General features: G+C 39.8%; 1 protein-coding gene across 5 annotated transcripts; it reads left to right on the top strand.

The window, feature by feature from the left end:
* Nucleotides 1–311: 311 nt before the first annotated feature.
* On the top strand, nt 312–24,020 carry EDARADD (EDAR associated via death domain). Of its 5 annotated transcripts, none has more exons than XM_052806013.1 (6): nt 312–408; nt 10,946–11,004; nt 12,641–12,680; nt 15,659–15,759; nt 18,574–18,619; nt 21,155–24,020. In XM_052806013.1, exons 1-6 carry the CDS (start codon nt 384–386, stop codon nt 21,529–21,531), a joined length of 648 nt encoding a protein of 215 aa, XP_052661973.1. In that variant the 5' UTR covers nt 312–383; the 3' UTR covers nt 21,532–24,020. The 5 variants fall into 5 exon arrangements, with proteins under 5 accessions (XP_052661973.1, XP_052661975.1, XP_052661972.1 ...); XM_052806015.1 differs by lacking the exon at nt 312–408 and adding an exon at nt 5,125–5,254 and having other exon boundaries at nt 15,671–15,759; XM_052806012.1 differs by lacking the exon at nt 312–408 and adding an exon at nt 5,125–5,254.
* The last annotated feature ends 126 nt before the right edge of the window (nt 24,021–24,146 follow it).

Below are 24,146 nucleotides of genomic sequence, written 5' to 3'. Positions count from 1 at the left end.
GTTGTACACAGAAATAATGGTCTGTGGTCATCAACCATGTAAAAATGTATCTTAGAAGTTATTACAGACTAATTTAAGTGAACAAACAGAGGCAAAACAGGGTGGCTTCACATTTCACGTTAGGAAGCTGCTTTGCCAAGTTCATGAACTAGATTTCAGTAATCTGGAACGTGGATTTCTGGAAATTTTTTGCCCTTGAAACTTTTGCCTTTATTTATTTTTCCAGATTAACATTTGCATGAGTCCTCTCTAAACTTAGGAGAGTAAACCAGAGGAATCAATATGTCACAAACTTCTGTTTAAGTCTGGCAAATGGCAGTGGTGGGAGTGCAGTGCCTGTTGAGCAATGGAACATCTTGTGGTAGCCTAGTTGCAAAGATTTGATGATACAGCAAGGCAAAGCTGTGGGTAAGAACTTTTAGTAAACCACCTGGCATTAAGTACAAAAAGCAGACAAGCAGTGGGGCACATGAGTTCTGTGGTCTGTCATGCCTGCTACAACTGGAGAACTTGTATGCCCAAACTCCCATTTTATTTTATCCAGCTGTCATTAGGTCTGATACAAGTTATGTTTCCTTGCAAGTCATGCTTCACTGACATCCTGTTCTCACGTACTGATACCTGCTTTAAAACCACCATATATGCTCAAGTCTGAGGCAACTGTTGCAAAAAACTTTGGAAAAGTACCCACCCATGTCTAAACAAACAAGAGAAATGGCAGTGAGTATGGCCTGCAAATGGCAAAACAATAGGTCAAATTCAGTATCGTGAAAAAAAGGAAAATTTTTAATATGAAAATTGCATACAGCAATATCTTCACAATGAATATCAGGGAAAAGAGGACAAAGAAAGATAGAATGCAATAAAAAATAAAGAATAGCAAAGTACAAGGGGGGAGTACATTTTTAAAAAAGTTTTCGTAGGTGGTGAAAAATTAACTACAAATATTAGCTATACACGTGTATCCTCATTCCTATGTTTCATGTGTGTTATGGTTTAATGTTAACAAACTGCATTGTGTAGTGTATGACAGCATGGTCTGAATCAAGAGTACAGAAACAATCTAATCTCTGGAGTCTTACTGTCATTCCTGTAGTACCTATAATTTTTGAAGAAGGAATGCTAACAAAGAACTAACTGTCAAACTTCTGAATATAGCAGGTGCAGTTGAACATAAGTAATCTTGTTTAAAAAAAAAACCCAAGATTTATGCACTTGAACTTTCTGTGGGTGTGCTTATCTGTCAACAAATGTGATTGTGAGGTAGAGATCTCAACTAAATTATTATATGTTTATGGAAACAAGCAGCCAGGCAGGGGGACCCTGCTAATGCCCCTGCAGAGGGATAAGCTGCAGCCTGAAACCAATTGTATTAGACTCAGTTTCAAAATGTCAATCTAGAGAAAGCAAGGTTTCACTGGTTTTGTGGCACATGTTTGACTTGGACACAGCACAGCTCCCGGAGTGGTGGGAACATTCCCATATCATGCAGTCCTATAAGGCAAACAAATTACCCACTGTCTTACGTAAGATGGTCTAGGTGTGTGTCAGTTCTTATATTTTCTCCATATAATGTTGTTTCTGTCAAATAAATGTCAATATTGTGACATTCCTGTACAACTGTAAAAGAACAGACCAATATCGTTATTGGCAAAGAAAGTAGTTTTAACTTTTTAGCTGCTGGTTAATTATTCCTACTCCAAAACAGTCTCGGAATTTTAAAGAACTGGTCTAGCAAGACACTGAAGCTGCCAACAGCTGAAAGCTATCTATAGGATACCGGGGAAAGAAAATGCAGGGAGGTGTTTCCTAACTCTGCTGAAAACATTAGAGGTGAAGAGCTAGGTTGAAACAGAAGTATTTTACTCAATATGAACTTCTTTAAATAAAGATGTTTGAAATGTATAAAGCAAATGAACGACGAAGCATAAACAAGGTTGCCAAGTGATACTGGCAGGCCCACAGTTATCGCGACTATTAGCAAGCCCTGTCACGGAGGGGAAGATTACTCTTCCACTGTGTTAGTGGCATTTGTGATCTGGAACAGAAGTTCTTTATTTCCATGGGGAAAAGACATAGATGATCAGTTAGAAAAAAGTGTTCTATTTTTTTTGAGGGGAGATAGCAATAATAGTTTGCTGGACAGGAATATATCGTCCGTGGGAGGAAAAAGGTTTCATCTGCAGCCTTGTGCTCAGAAGGTGGGAAACCTGTTGAGACTGTGGGTTAATTGCTATTTCAAACAATAAACTAACTGGCTATGTATTACGAGATAGTTTGTAGATCTTTGGGAAAAGTCTCTGTCGTCATAAAAAATGGCTGGTTTTTTTGATGGGGCCAGGAAAGGGGTGAGAAGAGGCATGTGTAGACTTGATTTGTAAAAACTATTTGAAAATATTAATTCTGTATTTGAGTGGAAATTTACAAAGTCCTGAACTCTTCACATTATCATTAGTTACACTGAATTTAGCAGCTGGCAGGGTTACAGCAAGATAAGATACAGATTGTACTTAAGTATAGCAATTTGATGAGAAAGTTAATCCACTGTTTTAGAAAATGCCATTGCTTAAAGTTATCTTCTTCTGGATTTAATTTTTATGATACAGTTATATTTAGTTTTGCCAAAATAATTGCTGGCTTTCTGGACTGGTCAGTTAGTTAAGTAACAAAACAAAGATTTCTATATAACTCATTAAATATTGGTACAAGAACAGGCATGCAACAGCCAAATTAATCTCTGCTGTTGACAGTGCTCTAGAGATATTTATGTATAATTGCAGGCTCCTCCTTCAGTACTAGGAAAAAAATATTAAATTATGATGACTAACCTAAGTTTTGAGGCAGTAATGTTATCTAGAATATTTGCTTCTATTATTAAATTACATTATTTTAAAGAGTTTTTTATGAATAATTTGTTTTTAAAAAAATCTGTTTCAGTTTGAAAAGCCAATGTAATTTACAGATACACTTTTAAAAATACATGATTTTTAACACCATTAACCAGTTCTGGCTGCTGGCACAAGTGTTGGTCCGCTAAAATTATTTTGTCATTGTTTACTAAAATAATTTTTTAATCCTAATGTAGGAAGATTTCAGGTTGTAAGTTATCAGAAAAGTAAATGCCACATTGATGGTAAAACCTGACTTAGCCCCCAACACCAATGCTTTGTATGTTTCTGTAGGTTACAGCCACCTGTGTAACAATAGTACACTAGGGATATTTTGAAGGATGTTAATGGATACATTTTTACATAGATTATACATATATTTATCCAAAGTTTTTGTAGTCACTGTCTATATCTACTTCTGGAGTTAAAACCAGTAGTCTTCAAACAGCACACAGAGGCAATACACATGCACGTCCTCAGGGCAGATATGGCATTCCTTTCACTGAGGCATAAATTTGGCAGGTTTAAAATCCAGAAAATTCTTAGCTCTGCTGTGGTTTTGTCATTCCTTACAGTTACAGGAGAGGCTCTAATTATTACTCTAGCATTTGTGCATATCTGCTTTGGTAAGAATACACTTTCTCTGCCCTCTTACTCTCAGCCTGATTATCCATCACCAAAAACATTGTGCCTCTAAGGAAATCTAGGGAAACATAAAGAATCAGCAATTTTATTTCTAATTAGCCTTGGCATTACCCTTTTAAACTAAGAAATGCCTCCATTCTTTGAGAATGAGTTTCAATATTGATGTGGAAGGAATCAGAATCAACCCATACCTCAAACAGCCGGACTCCAATGATATGCCTAAAACCCCACTTCTTTGGTTTTTAAACATCATGAATTACAGAAATGTTAGTGATCTGTTAGCTCTACCTTGGAGATTAAGATATAAAGAGATGTATGTATGTGTTTCTGTGTGTGTATAACTCAATGGAAAAACCTCCATTCATCTCAGGCGAAATAAGGGAGATGCTCTGAATCTTCTAAATACCATATCAGTACTCTTGCTGGTAGGATGATTTAGAGGTACACCGTAAGAGCTCTCCTCGCAAAGATGTGCTCTTTTACAAGAATTCACAAATTCAGTAACAGAATAATTGAAAAACATTAATATTACTGATATTAATGAAAAGCCAAATAGCAGGATGAGCCACTGTAGTCAATGTAAATTCTGAAAATAAGAGCAATTTAATAACTTTTTTTTTTTTAAGATATGTAACGTGCATGAGAGATGGAAAATAATCTGTGGAAAAGCACTCAATTTTTAATGCTTTATGGACCAAAGGCTACTTCTAGTTACTCCAGTGTAAGCCAGTTGACCGAATTGGAGCTCTCCCTGTGTAACAGAGTAGAATTTGGCCATAAAGTTACCTCGTTAATAAATGAGTAAGGTGGCTAACACACAAATGTGGTCTTTATAATAGCAAATTCAGTTATGCTGGTTTCTTTTGTTTGTGTTGTGCAATAAATAGCAATACATGGTATTTCTTATTTAGAAAGTGATTTCGTGCAGGGACCCCATTTAAGAAATCTGTATTACTTTAAGTCTATTGAAACCTTAAGTGAGAGAATTTGCCAGAGGTGACAGTGGGGACCCAAAGCAATTACATGCAAAGATTTGACATCATCATGGTATTGGAAGTGCCTGTAGTATAAGAGGATGGATTTTAAACATTTGGGGAAAACCAGGGTCGCATATGATGGTTGCTCTGCAATACTTGCGTCCTTAAACTCCGTCCCTGCACCGTGAGCCATCTGCAGGTGCACCTTAGACGCTAACGGAGACCACCCCTCTCCGCCTGACGGCAGCGATTTACGCGCCTCAGTATCTGTAAGAGCAGGAGAGCAAGCACTTGATTTCGTATTGCTGAAGTAACTTACTTTAGGTCCACACTAGTCTTACTTGAGGAGCCGTAACACGCATCCAGTGTCCGTGTTGCTAATGAAACACGGAGCTTTCGCGGCGCGGAGCGCCCCCCGCCCAGAGCCGTTAACCCGGCGTAGCCGCGGGAGAACGGTATTTCCCGCTGAGAAAGGCGAGCTCCCCGGCGGCGGACGCGCTTTCTACCCCGGCGGGAGTCACGCCGGGAATGAGACCTCCCTCCGGCGGAGGGGAAGGCGAAGCCCCGCGCCCGGCCGTACCTGCGGCGGGGCTGCGGGCGGGGCGGCGGCAGCGGCAGGAAGGGGGCGGTGCGGCGGGGCGGCGGTTCCGGGCACGTCGGCGGGCGCCGCTCGTTCCTCGCGCTGGGACCCCTCCGCCGCCGCCGCCGCCCCCATGGCCGCTCCGCAGGACCCGCTGCCCCCAGGTGAGGACGCCGCCGCGGGAAGCTGAGCGGGCGGGCGGGGTGCCGGGAGGGGCGGCGGCGGCGGCTGCTCCCTGGTCCCCCCCGCGGGTCCGGGGCGGGCGCTGGGCGGGGTGCGGCCCGCGGCGCCCTGCCGCCCCGCTACCCTCGCCGAGGGAGGGTGTCTGTGTGATCCGCGGCCGTGGCTCGTAGGAGCCAGGTGAGGAGCCGAGCCCCGGCCGAGATTAAAAGGGTTTGTTAGTTGCTCCCTTCCCCCGCCGCATGCGCTAATTAAGCATGGTAATAATTTATCATGTGCTCTGCTGATGTGATTTCGCGCGACTTGTCTTGTCAAGCCTGCTGCAGCGCTTAGCGTCTAAGTTAGCTTGTGCTTGCTAACGGCACATTAAAAAGCCATTTTCTAAAACCCCAGACTCCGGGTGCTTAGGAACCCCACGCTCTTTAACTTACATGGCTAATGGTGCAAATGACTTTTGAGTACCTCATTTCAGGTGTGCCAGCATCACAGTTTTTCCCTGCCTGTCTGCTCAGACCGTGACAAAGTTTTGAGTAGTTAACAGTAAACAAAAATGCACAAGTGCTCATGGACTTAGATTTTTCAGAGGACTGAAGATTCTAATATGGTTTGCTGTATTTTCTCCTCTTACTCAAATCTGAATTACATGTGCCTCTGGTCAAAGCACCATTGTTGATTTGGGTTTAATCAAGGGATTCACCTCTATGAACAACATTAGTATTAGGGTGATCACTTTGTTTGAGTTGTACAAAGTTGTACTATTAATATGTATGCCCAGCCTTGCTGTGAAAGAGGTCTTATTATGTGTATGGATGAACTACATAACCTCGGTAGACCTTACCTGCTTCACTCACTACTGGTGGTGTCAAGGCTATCTTGCAAGGAAAAAACTGTAACAGAGAGGAATACCGTCTCTGCTACATGTTGCTTTATAAGCCCCCTCCTGCTTAAAGGCCAAAATGTGGAGGTTTCCAAAACTCACCTTCAGACTTCCTTCCAATGCAAGGATGAAGAGCAGATGTAGGATTAGAAGTTTGAATGTGTATATACATATATACATTTGTGTATATATAAAATCGATAAACCGTTCACACTGGTAACTGCACAGCATTGCATCGCATTTAGAATAGCAGTATTGAACAGAGAGAAATGGTGGTGATGGGTACAAGTCTGCTGCTCCTGCTGCAGACTGGTTATACTGGACAGGCTCAGGCAGAAGAGCCATGGCAGCTGCTGAGCGGTGTGCAGGTGCTGGGTGGCAGAAAGGAACTTTGGGAGCAACCATTGAACCTGACTTATGTTGGTCTGAGTCAATTTGCACGTGCAGATTATGTCCATCTGAGTCAACTCACGTGTGGTTCCTGGCAGAAGTGTGGGGAAGTAAATGTAGACCAGTGGCTGTATGCTGTCAGTGGGGAATATGGTGATAGTGATTTTTTGAGGGATCCCAGATAATGTTATCAAGCTGTCTGTCAAAGTAACTATGAAATCAGATGGTCTGCACTGAATAGTCAGTCAGATGATACCTGTACTTCCTGTCAGCCTTTCAACATGCAAAACTGGGTGTTTTACATTTGAGATAAACAGAACTTTCCTCCCTACTGTTTTGTGCACCTGCATCATGACATGAGCTGCAGAATGCTGTGGGAGATACGTGTGGGAAAGAGAGAGGGGACATGGTGGTTTAATTGCCTTATTCACAATTATATGTTAAGTCTGTGGTTTTCAAATTATCTGCCTACCATCAGTGGTCAACAAGACCATGGTGAATCATCCGCAGCCAGTATGTGGAGCCTTTATTCTTAGGTACAAATATTTATACATATACATGCCGCTTACAGAAAATGTTGGGACTTGGTAGTACTCTGCAACCTAAAAAACATGGAAATCACTGTTCTTTATAAAGAACTAGAAAAACAAAAGGGAAGAAGTTGAGGTATAGGAAAAGAAATACAGTTTTAAAATGTTTTTCAGGATGGATGCTAAGCAAGAAAGATGCAGAGTCACAGATGTACAGTGACTGTGTTTCTGTGTGAGACCTAGAAAGCAGGAGTCAAAGGCACCACCCTGTACTTGTCACCTCTTGTAGAGTCACCCTGGGGTCTGTCAAGTCCTTATTTCAAATGCCTGTATTCCTGGAGCTTCTCTCATTTTTTCAGTGGTTCCCTCTGGATTGTGGAAAGTAAATTACCTGTGTTGCAATGTACCTTGGCTGTATCTTGGAGATGTAACAGAAGATAGGGGATGAAGCCCTTACCGTAGCTACAGTAGCCACCAAGGTTCACCAGGGCATGGAGCTTTTGTGGGGTTTGCTTTCATCTACCTCAAGGCTTCTTTTATATTACAAGGGCAAAACAAAGAGAGACCTTTTTTTTAAATGCATCTAAGAATCCATAAGGAGGAGCTGTAAGGCCTCCAGAATAAACTGACAATAAGTTGCATGCTTTGCCACTGGGTTTGTTGGGTCTTTGCCGACAGTGGAGAAACAGTGCGACTAGGAATGCCTGGGCTGACTTTCTTCTCTGGAGACTTTCTTTGGCTCTCAGTACCTCCTTCTTTTTCAGCTTTCCTTTACAGGGTGGGCTTCTCTCCTTGCCCCTTTGCAGTTCCTTTGCAGCTCTCCACTACTGTTCCCACCTGGATCCTCCATTTTTGGCCCTACTCCGATGAATTGCAAACACCAGCTTACTGTATTTTCTCATATCCCAGTCTGATTCTCAGCCTCTCTGCATTTGAGTTGGGAAGCTTATGGCAGTTTGTGCTCGCCCTTGCCATCAGGGCAGGCTTTATCCAGAACATTCTGTTAATACCATGTTTCTGGAGCAGGGATTTCATATTTACCAAAAAGGGCACGTGACAAGAATATGGGGGTTTGGTTTGGGTTTTCTTCCTCTTCTACATATGTCTTCCTAAACTTTGTACTGCAGTGTGAACATGCTCATCTGAAATTTCATAGACCTCTGCATTTTTAAAATATTCAGTGTGTCTGTGTGCCGAGGCTGCACTCAAGCCTTGTAGATGTGACCCCTCTGATCATGTGCCATCTGCCTGGACAATGCGTGTGGTTTTCCTATGGGCGCTAGTGCTGAGAAAGGCTCTGCCTGACATTGCAGAGAGGGGCTGGGCGCCCAGGAACTGCTGCTGATGGACCTGCCTCACGAAGCAGGAGGGAGAACAGGAAGGAGAAGGGCTCTGTCCCGGAGCCCTGGGGCTGCTTCTGTCCCACTGCTGCCACCTTTTTTGTTTTCAGGCTTGTTTGTTGTCCTGTCTTGCATTGTCTTACGCTTTAGAACATAGAATCATTTAGGTTGGAAAAGACCTTTAAGGTCATCAAGTCCAACTGTTAACCTAGCACTGCCAAGTCCACCACTAAACCGTGTCCCTAAGCACCACATCTACATGTCTTTTAAATACCTCCAGGGATGGTGACTCAACCACTTCCCTGGGCAGCCTGTTCCGATGCTTAACAACCCTTTCGGTGAAGAATTTTTTCCTAATATCCAATCTAAACCTCCCCTGGCGCAACTTGAGGCCATTTCCTCTCACGCTATCACTAGTTACCTGGGTAAAGAGACCGACCCCACCTCACTACAACCTCCTTTCAGGTAGTTGTAGAGAGCGATAAGGTCTCCCCTCAGCCTCCTTTTCTCCAGGCTAAACAATCCCAGTTCCCTCCTCATCAGACTTGTGCTCCAGGCCCTTCACCAGCTTTGTTGCCCTTCTCTGGACATGCTCCAGCACCTCAATGTCTTTCTTGTAGTGAGCGGCCCAAAACTGAACACAGTATTTGAGGTGTGGCCTCACCAGTGCCAAATACAGGGGGACGATCACTTCCCTGCTCCTGCTGGCCACATGATTTCTGGTACAAGCCAGGATGCCATTGGCCTTCTTGGCTACCTGGGCACACTGCCGGCTCATGTTCAGCCAGCTATTGACCAATATCCCCAGGTCCTTTTCTGCCGGGCAGCTTTCCAGCCACTCTTCCCCAAGCCTGTAGCGCTGCATGGGGTTGTTGTGACTGAAGTGCAGGACCCAGCACTTGGCCTTGTTGAATCTCATACAAATGGCCTCAGCCCATCGATCCAGCCTGTCCAGATCCCTCTGTAGAGCCTTCCTTTCCTCAAGCAGATCAACACTCCCACCCAACTGCCCAACTTGGTGTCATCTACAAACTTACTGAGGGCTCACTCAATCCCCTCATCCAGATCACTGATAAAGATATTAAACAGAACTGACCCCAATACTGAGCCCTGAGGAACACCATTTGTGACTGGCTGCCACCTGGATTTAACTCCATTCACCACAACTCTTTGGGCCTGGCCATCCAGCCAGTTTTTTACCCAGCAAAGAGTATGCCTGCCCAAGCCATGAGCAGCCAGTTTCTCCAGGAGAATGCTGTGAGAAACAGTGTCAAAGGCTTTACTAAAGTCTAGGTAGGCAACATCCATAGCCTTTCCCTCATCCACTAAGCAGGTCACCTTGTCACAGAAGGAGATCAAGTTAGTCAAGAAGGACCTGCCTTTCGTAAACCCATGCTGACTAGGCCTGATCACCTTATAGCTTGTTGTTCTATTGTATTGAGTAGATTTGTTAGAGTAGGTCCCAAAATAAACCATTATGCTACATTTGAGTTGGTTAGAATAATGTCTGTGTAACTTATGTGCTATTTTGGGGCTTGGTGTTTATACTGTGCATTTTGTAATTCATTTATGGGACTGTGTTCTAATTGCACTGATTTCTATATTTGGGAGAAGGAAACCACCAAATATTAATTCCAATCACCTCTTACTGGTTGCAGCTGAAAACATTTAATGTGTGCTTGTAGTAAGTATAAAGACTTTTAGAATGTGAGTGACAAGAATTGAGTGAAAATCCAACTATATAATTTAAAATGCTTTTCACTTTTTGAAAACACGATACTTATCAACAGAAGAGATTCCTTGAGGAAATGTCAGGATAATGTTAAATTACAGGAGTGGTTTTGTGAATCCTGACTTCTTTATGAGATTTGTTTCAGATTCTCTATGGACTTTTGGTCAGTATCCCACTATTATTTGTCAATTTAGCCATTGATGCAGAGGGGTTGACATTTAATGATTCACCTGCAAGTACTTTGAAGATTTATTTTTTTTATCCTTTTGATGTTAATATAATTGAAGTTTATGATTCTACTGTATACAAATAATTAATGTTTACCTCAAATATGTTTTTTTTTATTAGGTTTTGTACTACAATCTGCTGTTTATTATAGTATTAATTTTTGTTGTAGTGGGTATGTTTGCTGTTTGAATTATTGCTTTGAGGAAGAAACAGAGTGCTGTTGCTAGGAGAACAAAACTTAACTTTTAGCAGATATGGTGGATTTTACTCTATTGCAGAATTGCTTTGTGATTTTTTTTTTTTTTTAAACTAAAAATAATTTAGAATTTTCATTTAAGTCTATCTTTTGTTTGCTTAGAACTGGGTTTCCTTGTTGCATGTAGTTTCTCATCTATATGCTAGTAGCTCTGACATTTTCTAGTTTGTCATATTTTCTTGTGAAAATGTAATTTAACATAATGCGTGTAATGGCTGTATAGTTGTGCTTTATCTTGGTCAGACAAAGAAGCAAAATATGAATTGCCAGACAGAAATATTTTGAGGTTTATGCAGTAATAACGCCTTCTTATTCTCAGCAGATCATGCAGCAAAAGAGCCGGTGGAGGATACAGATCCAAGCACTCTTTCCTTAACAATGGTATGTATTTCTGGTCTAATGCAGTTAAAATCATTATAGCTCTCTACAGTTATGTCGTGCAGAAGTGAAGTAAAACATTCAAGAATGTCAGTTCAAACCGTGCATATATATAGGGGTTTGCTTATCCCTATGATTGTATAAACAAATTTCAATTTACTAACCCTGTGCAATTAAAGTGTGAATAAAAATACCAAGAGGTACTTAAGCTGAATTGGATGCTATCAGCTGAGCTGTCCATGGGAGAGCCTCTAGAGGCTGACATTCTTCTGTCTATATGGGTTGGAGGGATAAGGAAACCTACCTAAGGCTAAAATTTTCAATTGTACTAAGTTATTACTCCTTCCTGTACCTATGTTGTCTGATGAGTTAAAGTCATGGAAAGGTAAGACCAAACAGCAGTGACTTACAGCAGGCATGGGTGAACGTAGGGAGAGACCAAACAGCACTTTCTAGTGCTTGCTGGCAGAGTAACACTGTTTATGACAAGTTTTTGTGTCTTAGGGTATTAAACATGCCAGTCTTATGCTGAGACAAGGCGTGTATCAGGTAAAAGTAATATGAAATTCTGTGAAGTCTTTTAAGAGTTTTTAATGTTGCTATGGATTGCTTACTCTGGGGAAAAGTTACAGTGCCGTGTAGCCCAGAGAGGACTGTTGTCTAATGTAGTTATGTAAACAGCTTGAAATGCATTGGTTTATTTTATGCATGGCAAGTGAGCAAGCTATTGCTTTGCCTTGGTGTTTTCATCCCATTTTGAAGCTTTGCAACAGGGAGTAGGAAATTGAAAATTTCACTCGTACTTTAAATGCTGATCCTTCACTGGGATCCATTATTGCAGCCTGTGTACATGCATTTGTGTTAGCAGGTTTTAATAAAAGATACAGACTTTGTGATTGTTTTTGTGGACTGACTAAATTGGATGCTGTGTTTTGCTAAGGGGGATTTTTTTTAAAAGGTGAGGGAAAGTTGCTATGTCTGAGACGAATGAAAGTTTGTTTACCCCCTCCCCCCCTTAAATTAAGATGTCTTTAATCTGTTTGCTTGGTTACAAGCTTCTATAAAAGCCACACCTACTTTTACATAAGGGTTGGGGTCATAGGGAAGGAGGTAGATTTCAGGTAAAATAAGTTATAACATGCCTGGAAATCAGCAGTTATCCCCTTAAACTCAGTAATAATAGTTTTCTATTGCATCTTAATCAGCTTCTTAATTTTAGAACAGAAGGGAAAAATATTTTTTTCTTTCAGTACAGTAATGTTTTAGTAAAAGCTTATATCTGCTAAAAGAACTTCTGAAGTCATCTCTGTTCCTCCTGGTATGCATTACCTTTTCTAGATTATCTTGCTACTTAAATGCAAAATTTCTTTCCCAATCTCTGCTTTTTCACTAAAAAGTAATACCTTTAAAAATACTGCAGCAAAGCAGCAATCTCTATTACTTTTGCATGTGCTAATCAGTAGTGTTAGTAGCATCTCAATTCCCACATAAGAAGAGTGTTACTATATCTGATTGTAGACAGATCAACTAGTAGCAATTTAAGAGATGCAACTATAATTATGCAGTTTTATATACTCTTTCTCCAGCACAATTACATGCAAAATAACAAGCATCTGCTTCTCTTGCCTTTTTGTGACAGACTGAAAAATATCCTGTCCAAGACACAGGAGTACCTAAAGGTAAGTACTGTGAATTCTGTCTATTCAGGTGTCATGGATCTGTGTTGTTACGTGCAATAAAACCATTGGTGTTATCCAACAAATTGAAATACTCTTACTTTTTCCTAGATGTTTATGTTTTAAATGTAGTCTCGTCTTCTGTATATTTTTAAGGTCAATTTGGTGTGTATATATAACTTTTGAAATTTCATTCCAAAGTTTAGTTTTGATCTAAAAGTCAGTCTAAAACTATCATCAGAAGATTTTGGGTCTCAGTCTGGAAGGAAAATACAGTGATGCCATTGAAAAACAGTGTTCAGAGAACAGATGGTAGAGACATGATAATGTTAGAAGGTGGCTTTGAAGAGATTACCAGTGCTTTCAGGTTGTCAGAAATATAATCCAGAAATACCTCCCAGGTCTCTTGCCTCTGATTGTATTCTCAGCCCTATAATCAATTAACTGTTCATGCCATCTTTTACCTTCAGCAGGTATTAATACCATCTACTTGGGAACCTAATATAGGTCCACTCTGAACAAGTTCCTGCCTCTCCTCACTGAAAATGGAGTGAGTGCAGGTTCTGTATTGCACTGAAGTCACATACTTGGATTGCTCAGTGTGAATATCCCCTTTATGGTTTCCTTGACATGTGGGGTGGGGTTTTTTGTTATCCCAGGCTTCACCATTGGCTTTTGTCCAGGGATTGCACTGGCAGGGGCTTAGTTGAGGAGTGCTCTGCAGGCAGTGTGTTCTCCATCCTGTGTGGCACAGCAGGTCTGCCATGGGGACAGACACAGGAAACTATGCAGAAGTTAGTCACAATGGAAACTTTTGCTGAGGAGTGTTAGCAATATACCCCTATGGTTAAAGAAAGGTTAGAGGCTGTTTTGGGGGCTTGAGGCAGCCAGCCAGAAGTGCTGCTCAGTAGGGAAGGAGAATGCAGGATGAAAACTATTTGAAATCATAAACTACCTTCTGTTTATTTGCAGGCAAGTGGTTTGTTCCTTCAGAATTGTTTATTAACACTAAAGCAATTTCTCTAACATTCTTTTCCATGTCCTGTTTTTTATTTCACCCGTGACATTAGGTCCTCCTCAAAATTAATTAGATGAATTCCTAAATTTCAAATTTGTCAAAATTGTTTGAAATCTGAGATTGCATGTTTTAAATGCATTTAATTTAAAAATGAAGGCGGAGAGGAAGTAGAAATTTCATCACTTTTTGTAGAAAGGAAATGAACTTGGTTTATTTTTAATTTTAGTTTCTGCTTCCTCTTGCTAAGTGTAAAAAGATGTAAGTACTAATATAGCTTGACATTTCCCCTTTGGAGTTGAAAGTGATACAAATACCTCATAATAGTCTGTTTGTTTCTGTGATTTAAATTCTTTTCAGCAAATGACTTTTCATAACTATTTCTATAAAAATACAGACTTAGAAATATGAATCTCTGAGCTAAAAAGTGTTACAGATGTGCAGGTCTGATTCTGTGTAACACAAAATTATGTTTGCTTCAGATTCAATGTTTGAATAGACAGTACATTGGCTGGGGGAGGGCTGTTATGTTGCTTTTATAGGTCAATTAATGGACCATTTTGGGGCCATAACTTATTAAACTCCTTAGCACCCTCTACCAATTATGAATTAAAGGTAAGTTGAGGAAACTTTTCATCTTGCAGAACTACGCATAATGTTTACATCATGTTTCGATTATAATTCTACCTCCACTTAAATATAGAACAAATTTCACACATAATGTTTCCACACAAATGAAGTGGAATTTTGATGCCCATACTCTGCATTTTCAGCCTGACTTTTTTTGGTTGTGGTTTTTTGTTTTTTTTTTTTTTTCCTGTCTCTGGACCTACAGTCATAAAGAATAAAGATGGTCCATATTAAACATTTACCCTGCTGGGGGTGGAATACTACTTGGCTTTAAGTTTTAACAGTCCTATAAAACCAGAAAAAGAGGAAAATCATGATTTTGTTGTTTTTTTCTTGCAAGTGTAAGGATGAAGTCTTTGATTCAGATCAATTTCTTGAGTGAGATAAGGAAATATGTCTTCTTTCTGTTATCTGATGATTCATAAAGATAATAGGTGTTCTTTAATGAGATCTTACCACTAAACAAACAGCAAATGGAAATGTACCAGCACTACAAACATAGGCACCACCATGGAGAGTTCTTGTGTGTAAAAATGTGGAGAATATAACCCCTTTTAAGCTCGTGTTAATACTTGGTCAGCACCTGACCCAGAGGAATTATGCAAATGGTTTGAGGATGAGGACCTTATTAATCATGCAAAGTGAAATTTGGCTGTTTGCACAAGGTTCACAAAGGGCTTATGTATCCCTTGTACCCCATTTTGAGGGCTGAAGTGAAGCTTGAAAGGTCAATAGAGTTTGTGCTGTACTGAGGAATGTTGTGCTTTTCAGTGGACTCCTGGGGCAGTTGATAAACAGACTTTGAAATGGATTATTTCAGTGCTTCAGAAAACTCCTGTGTAGTAGAGATAAGTAGGATGAGCCTAATTCACCAAGGGGCAGCATAAAAGGTAAATATTTATGTAGTACATATTTCAACAATTATCAGTGTAAGTGTGATGAGAAAAGCAAAGCAGAAATTAGTGACTTGCGAAAATTATAGTGACTTACGACAGTCGTCTTCAGCCTACTTTGATGTATTGGTTCAGTTAATATTCTCTGGTCAGCTTTCTGAAAGAAGAACCTGACTCTTACTTCAAAAATAGTGTGGTGGTTGTTTAAAAAACAACTGCTACACTAATAGCTAAGTTCTGCAAGGATTATTTTTCTTCACACGGTCATGCTCTGCATGATTGTTGCAGTCTCCGCCAATTTAATATTTGGGGCTTTTAATCCAGCATTTCCCAGTGACTGATCATGTTATGGAGTTAAATTTTGTATGCTAGACACCAATAATTTATGTTTGATAGTCTTACTATTTAAATTTGTATTTGGGTGGAAGACTAGTGTTTCACAGTCTTTGTTTTAGATGAGGAATACCTAACAGATCAAGTTACATTGGAAATTGCATCTGTGAACATCAAGACCCTTACGTCAGATTCTGGCCTAATTCAACAGGTAAGAAAAATGATAACTGAATGTGAACTAAGTTATTGTTGTTGATTAAATAAGAACGTTAACAAATAAATATATTTTCAGACTATATCTGGAGAGCATGGAATTACTCAGTAAAACAGACCAGAAATAGGCTCTCTTTCCAGGAGTTCAATGAAGTGAGCTTTTGTGGAGAAGAGCTGAAGAGAGGTTATTTCATCATTAACATGTACTTTGTAATTTAAATAGGTTTTGATCAGTGTGTAGATGCTCTGAAGAAGAGCTGACAAAGAGTTAAGGCTTTGTCATGCATGAATAAGTGAAGAAGTAAGGAGTTCTAGGTTTTGGACTCCCTGTGTTTTGCCCTTAGGGAGGCATTTGGCTGTTCTGCTTTGACTCTGGGACACTGCTCTTCCCGTAGTGGAAGCACTCTCCACTGTTTGTGAAATCTCACATTGCCGTAGGGTGGGCAATGCTGAGCAACCCCCATGCTCCATGGTTACCATCTTTCAGGTGAATGTTATTTGCTGAATTTCAAATTGATTCTCTTTGGGTTGAGCAGAAAACTTGGAGAAGAGAAATGAATGGGCATTTTCCAGTGAGACGAAGAATTAAAAGGAGTTCCTTATGCCAGAGTCCGAGCTGAATTTCATCAGAAACAAACATGGGTTTGGTATGCATTTCACAGATGATGGAGGTAATGGTCTCATTCCCATCATCAAGAAGAGAGCATTTATTGCTAGCTTAGAATCAGTATAGTTATTTCAGTGTATTAGGGTGTTAATGGTTCTACAGAGCTGGAAAACTGTCTGCTTATCTTCTCACTGCATAGGCTTTGATTAGACCTGTAGAGGTTGATTGGATTTTAGTTGTGGGCAAAAACCATTCTTGCTTAATGCCTTCATTTCATGGGGAGTAATACTGCATTGTCTTATTGCAATTACAATACAAGAAAATGATCTTGAATAAACCTGAGTGCATCTGACTTGATAAAAGTGGATAATAACTGATCAGTAAAAATATGAATTTTGAACACAGATGTATGGCACAGGTAAGTATCCCTGTTTTTCTTTGTACTTTTTGCAGTACTAGCCACTCTTGTTCTTTTTTATCACAAGACATGAGTATAATGACATCTCTTAAAGGCATTTAGGTATTAGCTTTCACAATACAGTTTGAACTTTCATGAATTCATAAAGCCTGAGAAATGTTACTAAGTTCAGGACAGCAACTTAGCTATTGCAAACTAAGTGAATAGTATCTACTTCCCCCCCCCCCCCCCCCCGCCCCCCCTCTTGTTTTTATTTGCTTGTTTGTTTCTTTTGAAACTTATCTCTGGGGAGGCTGAGCTGTGATGGGCAGCTCCTCATTCTCCCAATGAGCTACCCTTCTGGGGATTTGCTCCTCAGGGCTCAGTAATAATGTTCTACCTTTTAAGGAATTTGTGGGACTGGAGACTGATGACTATAATCAGGATATCTAGATTTAATTTTTCTTAAGCTTTAGGTGCTCACATGTTGCCACGAAGGCCAAGTTCATGTTTAAAAAGCTCTGTCCAGAGAAAGCTTACGTGGTGCCAGTGGAAAAGTAAACTACTAGAAGATAATGGCAAGGATTATTCTGTTGCAAGTGGCATGTGCAGTGTTAGATTTCTCTTGAGCAGAGAGCAGACATTTTGTGGGGTGAATTGATGTTGCATGTGCGATCTTGCAGTTTTTAGGGAATAAAGAAATGCTGAAAACAGCATGCAAATTTTTCCTTTCCTAACGAAGTCTTTAAATATTTTGGGGATAGTTTACCTTCTTTATAATCGGACTGTGAATGTATGCATGTTTATCACATCAACTGAAACTGCCTATATTCTATTTTAGTGGATTTCTTAGTAAAGAAGGTCTAGCACGTTGGAATAGAGTATCTTATTACACTATATTGTTACTCAGTTGACTTGTGTTTGCATGCACAGCCTGCAAAATGTTAAGAAGCCTGCTGTGATAGATTTGGAAGAATGACGCAATACAAAAAAATCAACAATACTTTATTGCAGCTATCTAAGGGGAAAATCCCCTTCTGCTTTCATCTTTAAATCCTCAGCAGAAGAAAGCTATTTCACCTGGCTGCACACCCGCGTAGTTAAAGGAAGGGCAGCTGCAGTTTCCCACAGTTCTAGGATCAAGGTGCTGTCCTTCCAGTTTTTAGATGTTGCTCTCTAAATAGTAGAACTGAAATGTTACAATGTGTGTTGCAGTCTCAAGCTGCTAAGTAATTTCATTATGTTTAATTAGCAGGCAAAAAGCCACTGAGGGAATGTTTACTTCAAACAGGAGGAGGGTTAGACGTGAACCAGCAGAAATGTTCAAGTCCACCTGTTGTCTAGAAAAGCTTCCTATGTATGTAAAGAAATTTGTAAAAAAAGCTCCTTCACTTTTCCTACATCGATGAAACAGTCCCTTACTGCATGTTGTAGGCAAAATTCTAATTTTTTTCATTACAAAGCATTTAAAAAATCTTTTTAATCAAGCCATATAAATTGTTGAACAGCTGTTGAGGGATTAAGAACAAATTATTCAAAAGATGTAACCCCATAGCATGTCATTAATAAAGATGACATTGTTCAGTGGATACAACCAACAGGGCAGTTTTGTGAGCCAAAGCATGAAAATGCTGCCTGAAAAGACTGCAGATTGTCACTATTTCCTCAAAACCAGATATATTCCCTGTCTGACTTTACAAGTAGCTTGGGATTCTTCTGCAATCTCCTGCCACTTGTAAATTAGCCAAGTAGTTATTCTGGTGTTCAAATAACATTGTTTTGATTTATATTTGTTTTCTGCTTTGTAGCCAGAAGACAAAGACACACAAAACCATAATGACAAATCGCTTTCAGGTAATATGTCAGCTTTACTGTTCTACATATTTTATTCCTAGATTTTCTTTAAAGTACTTTATTAAAAACTGCTATTTGTCATAACCAAGAACTGTTGGGGTAGTCAATGGTTGTGCTCATTTCATTACCAGTGTCATTTACAGCTTCGTTTTTGTTCTAAAGGGGGTGGTGATCCATAATGCAGACCACGCTATATGTGTAGATTGGGCTTTCCAAATACATCTAGTACATCCACCTTTGGAAGAAATCTGTAAACAGCTACCTGGAGAGAGTAGAAGCTGGCAGTGGGCTGTGGGGCAGGGGGCTTACCCCATAATTGTATGAGCTCACCTGGGGGTGGGGGGTGTGTGGATCATATATAGCCCTGTTAATCTAACAGTGAAGAACTGAGAATTTCCTGTTAGTAAAGAAACTTGCCCTATCATGTAGCATTAGGATCATGTAATTAGGTGGGTAGGTCATCATTTGCCCATCAGTATCTAACACAAGGCATCTTAGAAAAGCAGGATTCTTTATAATGCTTTTGATAGTCTGCACACGGTATAGCATAAGAAGCAGGTTGGTTTAGTTTTGTTTACCTATAACTGTGCCCTGTGTTTTCTTTACCCCTTCTTCCCTGCTTCTATTGGAGGACAAACCTTACTCTGGCATCCTTGCAAAGCAAAATAAGATGAAATTCAGATAAGGTGCTCTCCTGCCCTTTGAGCTCAGCCAGAACTTTGATTGGATTACATTCATTTTGCCTTGTTTCTATAACTGAATCTTGGTATAAATGCAAATTTTGTCTCTCTTCAGCAAGAGTTTAGGGTGCACAAGAACAACAGAATATTTCACATACATATTTCTGTAGAGAACAGCTGCAAGGCCTGTGGAATACCTGTAAGCAAAGATGTCACCAGAACATGTTTCCCTTTAACAGGGAATCTAAGCATTTGTATGAAGTTATGTGTCTGTAGCAGTGTTGTTGCTGCACGTCCTAACTTGTTGAAAACTTCAGAAGATGTCTTTAGCCTGCTAAAAAAGCAAGCCGATGAGCAATGTTACAAAAATAACAATAGCCTGTTCTTCCCTTAAAAACAAAAAGCAAAGTGCATGCAGAAGCTACATTCAGCTGAGTTCCTTTTATCAGCACTAATATTCAGAATAAAAAAATCACAATTTGACAGACTTTCTGGAATTTTCAAACAATCTGACAATAATTACTGCAAATGAAAAAAAACCCCCAAACCAAAACCCAAACAAAAAACCCTTAACAAATGCTATTGTCTGTATGAGTACCAGATTTGCCCTTTGCCAGAGATACAGTTCAGGTCTCTTAGACCAGCACTGATCCAGCACTTGTAAATTGTGTGTCACTGTTTTCTGTTGTTGTTTTTAATCACTCTCTTGATTAATATCAGTTTCCTTATTGTAGCGTCCCTTTTTCAAAGAGTTTTACCCCAAGTAGGACCAGTTACTTCCCTATTTCAAGCTGTACTATGATGCTGGAGGGCAGAAGCTTTAGAAAGTGCTTCGAGGCTGTGTCCATTATTTACTACTCTTTGGACATACCAAATTCTCCCTGCCTTCAAAAAGGAGTAGGGAGTGTTAAGGTCCTATCTGCAGCCAAAATGGTCAAACAATGCCCTATACCACCGCAATGTTAAAGGTCTTAGCATTAGTATTTAACTAGAAACATGACTAGAACTGGTTCTACATGCTTTTACGGGTTATTAATATATCATGTAGTCTGATAGCACCACATTGTTCACAGTGCTGGGGAGATATTGACTGTTGTGTGTGGGAGACCTCTAAATGGCAATTTTCAGTATTTGCTGCAGATTTTAGAACGTATCACCACCTACTTCCAGCAATTTGGTATTTTTATTTTTCTCACAGATGGAGGAGTATGCACTTTATTCCTTTCTATAATGTACCTTAAACAGGCTTGCTTGGTAGAACAGGGACAGCTTTTATTGTAAGAGCCCTTACAAAGCAAAGGAACATTTCCACTTTTTCATTGTGTTAAAGTACTAGATGTTAGTTGTGTTTGCAGCTGTCAGCAGAGATTCTCCTGGTGCAAATATTTCACGTTGTTATGAAGGCAGCAGCCCAGAAGTGCAAAACCTTTTCCTTTGTGCTACACATATGTATACAAAATGCACATAATGCGCACATAATCCTGTTGGTGATGTAAGCAGGGGTTATGACAGATTCAAGGAAGCAATGTAGTTCCCAAAAACAAAAAAGGGGAATATCCCTGCTCACGTACTGGATTGAATTGCATGCCTTTTCTATAAAAGTATGAATATGGTACTTTCAAAATTACTGTCCTTTTGATTATAGCCACTGAGTGTAGTGAAGAGAGAAGTCTTAGAAAGTTAATTTCATGAGTACTTCATAAGGAAAGGTATTATATCTCACTATTCTGACTTTTTCAGAAACGATTCACAGGAACATAATACTTGTCAACCCTTTGTGCTTTTAACTTTTTGTTCCTGGTGAAACCACAGCAATAGATCCTAACTTCTCCCCATGTAATGGTTTTCACTGCAGATCTCAAGAAAACCTGCAAGGAAAATGGCACCTGCTCCTTGTGCTTATTCCGTGCACCGACCATCAGTGACATGCTCAATGATGAGGACTTGTTGTACACAGTGAGGCTAAAGCTGGATCCCTGCCACCCAACAGTGAAAAACTGGAGAAATTTAGCAAGCAAGTGGGGGATGACGTATGATGAATTGTGTTTCCTTGAACAGAAGCCCCAAAGTCCCACCTTGGAGTTCTTGCTACGGAATAGTGACAGGACTGTGGAGCAGCTGATTGATCTCTGTAAATTTTATAAGAGAATTGATGTTGTGAAAGTGCTGCTGAAATGGGTGGAGGAGGAATGGCCCAAGAGAGGGAACAGAACTTACCAGAATGACTTCTAGGTCAAAGAAAGTTGTTAGTTCATACACGTTAAATGCTGGGACTAGCTGCCACTAGTACATGGGAAGTTTCCCTTGCAAGAGGGAGAGAGCCTGTACTGATGGTTTGTATACTGTGTAAGCTTTATGTACTGTATACACATATGTATGTTCTGTGCCCTCAGGGTTGCAAAGGTAACCTTCCAAAAATGGATGGAGTAATGCAGGTTGTGTTCTAGAGTCTACAAATGCCTTCAGTTTCTTTGCTGCTGTTTGTAGCCTTCCTAAGCAGAAGAGAAATGAAAAAGCCAGACCACTGGTTTTACTGCAGCAGTTGTGAACCATGTCAGTTGTGTGCTGTTGCTATTGGGAAAGCCACAATTAGAAGGCAAGTCTCTTGGCCTTTCTGGCAGCCCTTCCACAATTTTATATGTTCTACCTTGTAGAAGATGAGAGGTTGTTTTTTTTCTTTCTTTTTTTTTTTTTTTATTTTTTTAAGCTTTATGACACTGTTTTTGGCACAGAAACACCTCAGTGTTCCAAGCAGCAGTTTGGACTTGCATGTTACAACTAATTCAATGTTTCAACATCACATTCAGGCAATTTAAGCTTTAAATCTCTTTTATGAGCAAGAATAGATGTTAAACAAAAGAATTACTTGGATAATTCTACGTCATAGGGCATATATTTGCTATAGAAGAAATCATGCAATTCAGAGAGACTTTCCAGCCCATAACCACTAGGGACCAAAAAAACCAATTCAAATGCTTTATACTTAAAATTACTTTCCAAAGTTTTGAAGACAATATACACTCTGAGTGCACTTATCTGTTTATCTCAAATGCCTCTCGCTTCGCAGTGTGAGGTGACGGCTAATGCCTCACCCACAGTATATTAGTAGTATTGAGTATAACTTCCCTTTTCACAGGCTGTGGTTTTCTTTACAGTTCTGTGTGTTGACCTACTTTCTGTCTCACACCAAAGTAGTTGCACACTTCTGTGAAACTAGCAAAAGTTTATGTATTGATTAAAGCCACTCCAATGGGAAATTAACAGGTGAATTCATCTACAGTCCAGGTGGATGGTTATTAAAGCACTTACAGTGGTTTAGACTGATATTTCTCAAAGAATTTTGATACTCTGAATTACACTGTTTACATTTTAAATACTCTAGAAATTGGTCTTTTTCCTACCATTCTTCTCTGTTCTAATATTTTTAAAAAACTTCTGAAAAATCAGTTATACAATATGACCTATAAAGTACTTACAGCTATAATGCCACACACAAAAATGTTGTGACTTAAAAATACTTCTAGTTGTTACCCTTACTAAAAGTATCTCAGACAATACTAGTATGTACATAGGTGTATATACCAAAGCACTGGTGAACAGTACGTCAAGATGTGGGGCAAAACTAGAATGGGGTACAGGTTGATGCACTGTTTACTTTTCTCAAGTAGAAATGACTAAGAATTAGTGGCAAAGCTGAGGGAAGTCTAATGCTGTATGCTGAGTTTCTTCCTGTAAGAGAATGAAAAGGGACCTCAAGTAATACTATGCTATAGATACCGAGCAATATGGTTACAGAGAAGCTAGAAGTAAGGACTAACATTTTCAATGTCAGGCACTAGTTCTGGGGTGGTATAAATTAGCTTTAGTTTAGTGACTTCAGAAAGCTGAAGATCTAGTTTCAAGGTGAAAAGACTGACCTAAATTGAGGTTTGAATTTTTTATTGTTTTTAGATCTTGTGGAAGACTGGAATTTTTAATAACTTTTTTTTTTAACCATTCCTCAAACAAGCTGCTACTCTTTAGAACAGTAAGTTTTCTAGCCATATTTTAAAGAGGAAATTGTACTGCTGTATCTTGTTGGGGCTGCAGTTCAAATGTTTTGTGTTCCTCTTCTAGGAACAGGGGTTTCCCGATAGATGTCTGTCAAATCTAACTTTTGCAAATACTCTTCTGTCTTTAGTTAGGAGCTCTAGAATCAGCTTTGAGGACTACTGCTGTGGCTGGGCTGCCTGCTATTCTCAATTTCTACAGAGGCATCCACTGTGTATGTGCAAATAGCTCATAATGCAGCTTGTCCAACATAATCCCCATACCTTGGGCCTACTATATGCACAATTTAGGATTATGTGTCTGTGTGTTAAATTGTTATGAGTGATGAGTGCTGGCATGTGTGCCAACAGCTTTTCTCTCCTATAATATACCACAGGTATATGTGTGTGGTGGTAGAGTATGCTCTGCTTTGGTAGATCCAGTCCAGCAAGGAGCTGGAGCCCTCACCTAAGACTGACAATGGGAACATGAAATGATGCAGCAGCATTTCTGAATCAAGATGCTCAACTGAAATCTACCCCTTTTCCTGTTTTCTGGCTAAAACATGTAAAATTTTGAAGAAATACTGTTGTCTTGTGGAAATGAGTTCTGATCCCTTGAAGCTCTTGAAAAGTCAATGTCAGCTGCAAGGATTCATGTCTGATGGAAACAAAGCTGCTTCTGAGAGTTCATATGTGGATTCTATATAAATTCAACACTGAAGGTTGAAAATGTTAGCCTTAAACTTCATCACACACTGGATTACTCATTAGTATACTTGAAATATTTTTTTCCTCTTTGTATGGCATGAATTGAGA

This window comes from Harpia harpyja, chromosome 13 (assembly GCF_026419915.1).
Source record: "Harpia harpyja isolate bHarHar1 chromosome 13, bHarHar1 primary haplotype, whole genome shotgun sequence".
Lineage (NCBI taxonomy): Eukaryota > Metazoa > Chordata > Aves > Accipitriformes > Accipitridae > Harpia > Harpia harpyja.
This window is presented reverse-complemented; position numbering and strand designations above follow the sequence as displayed.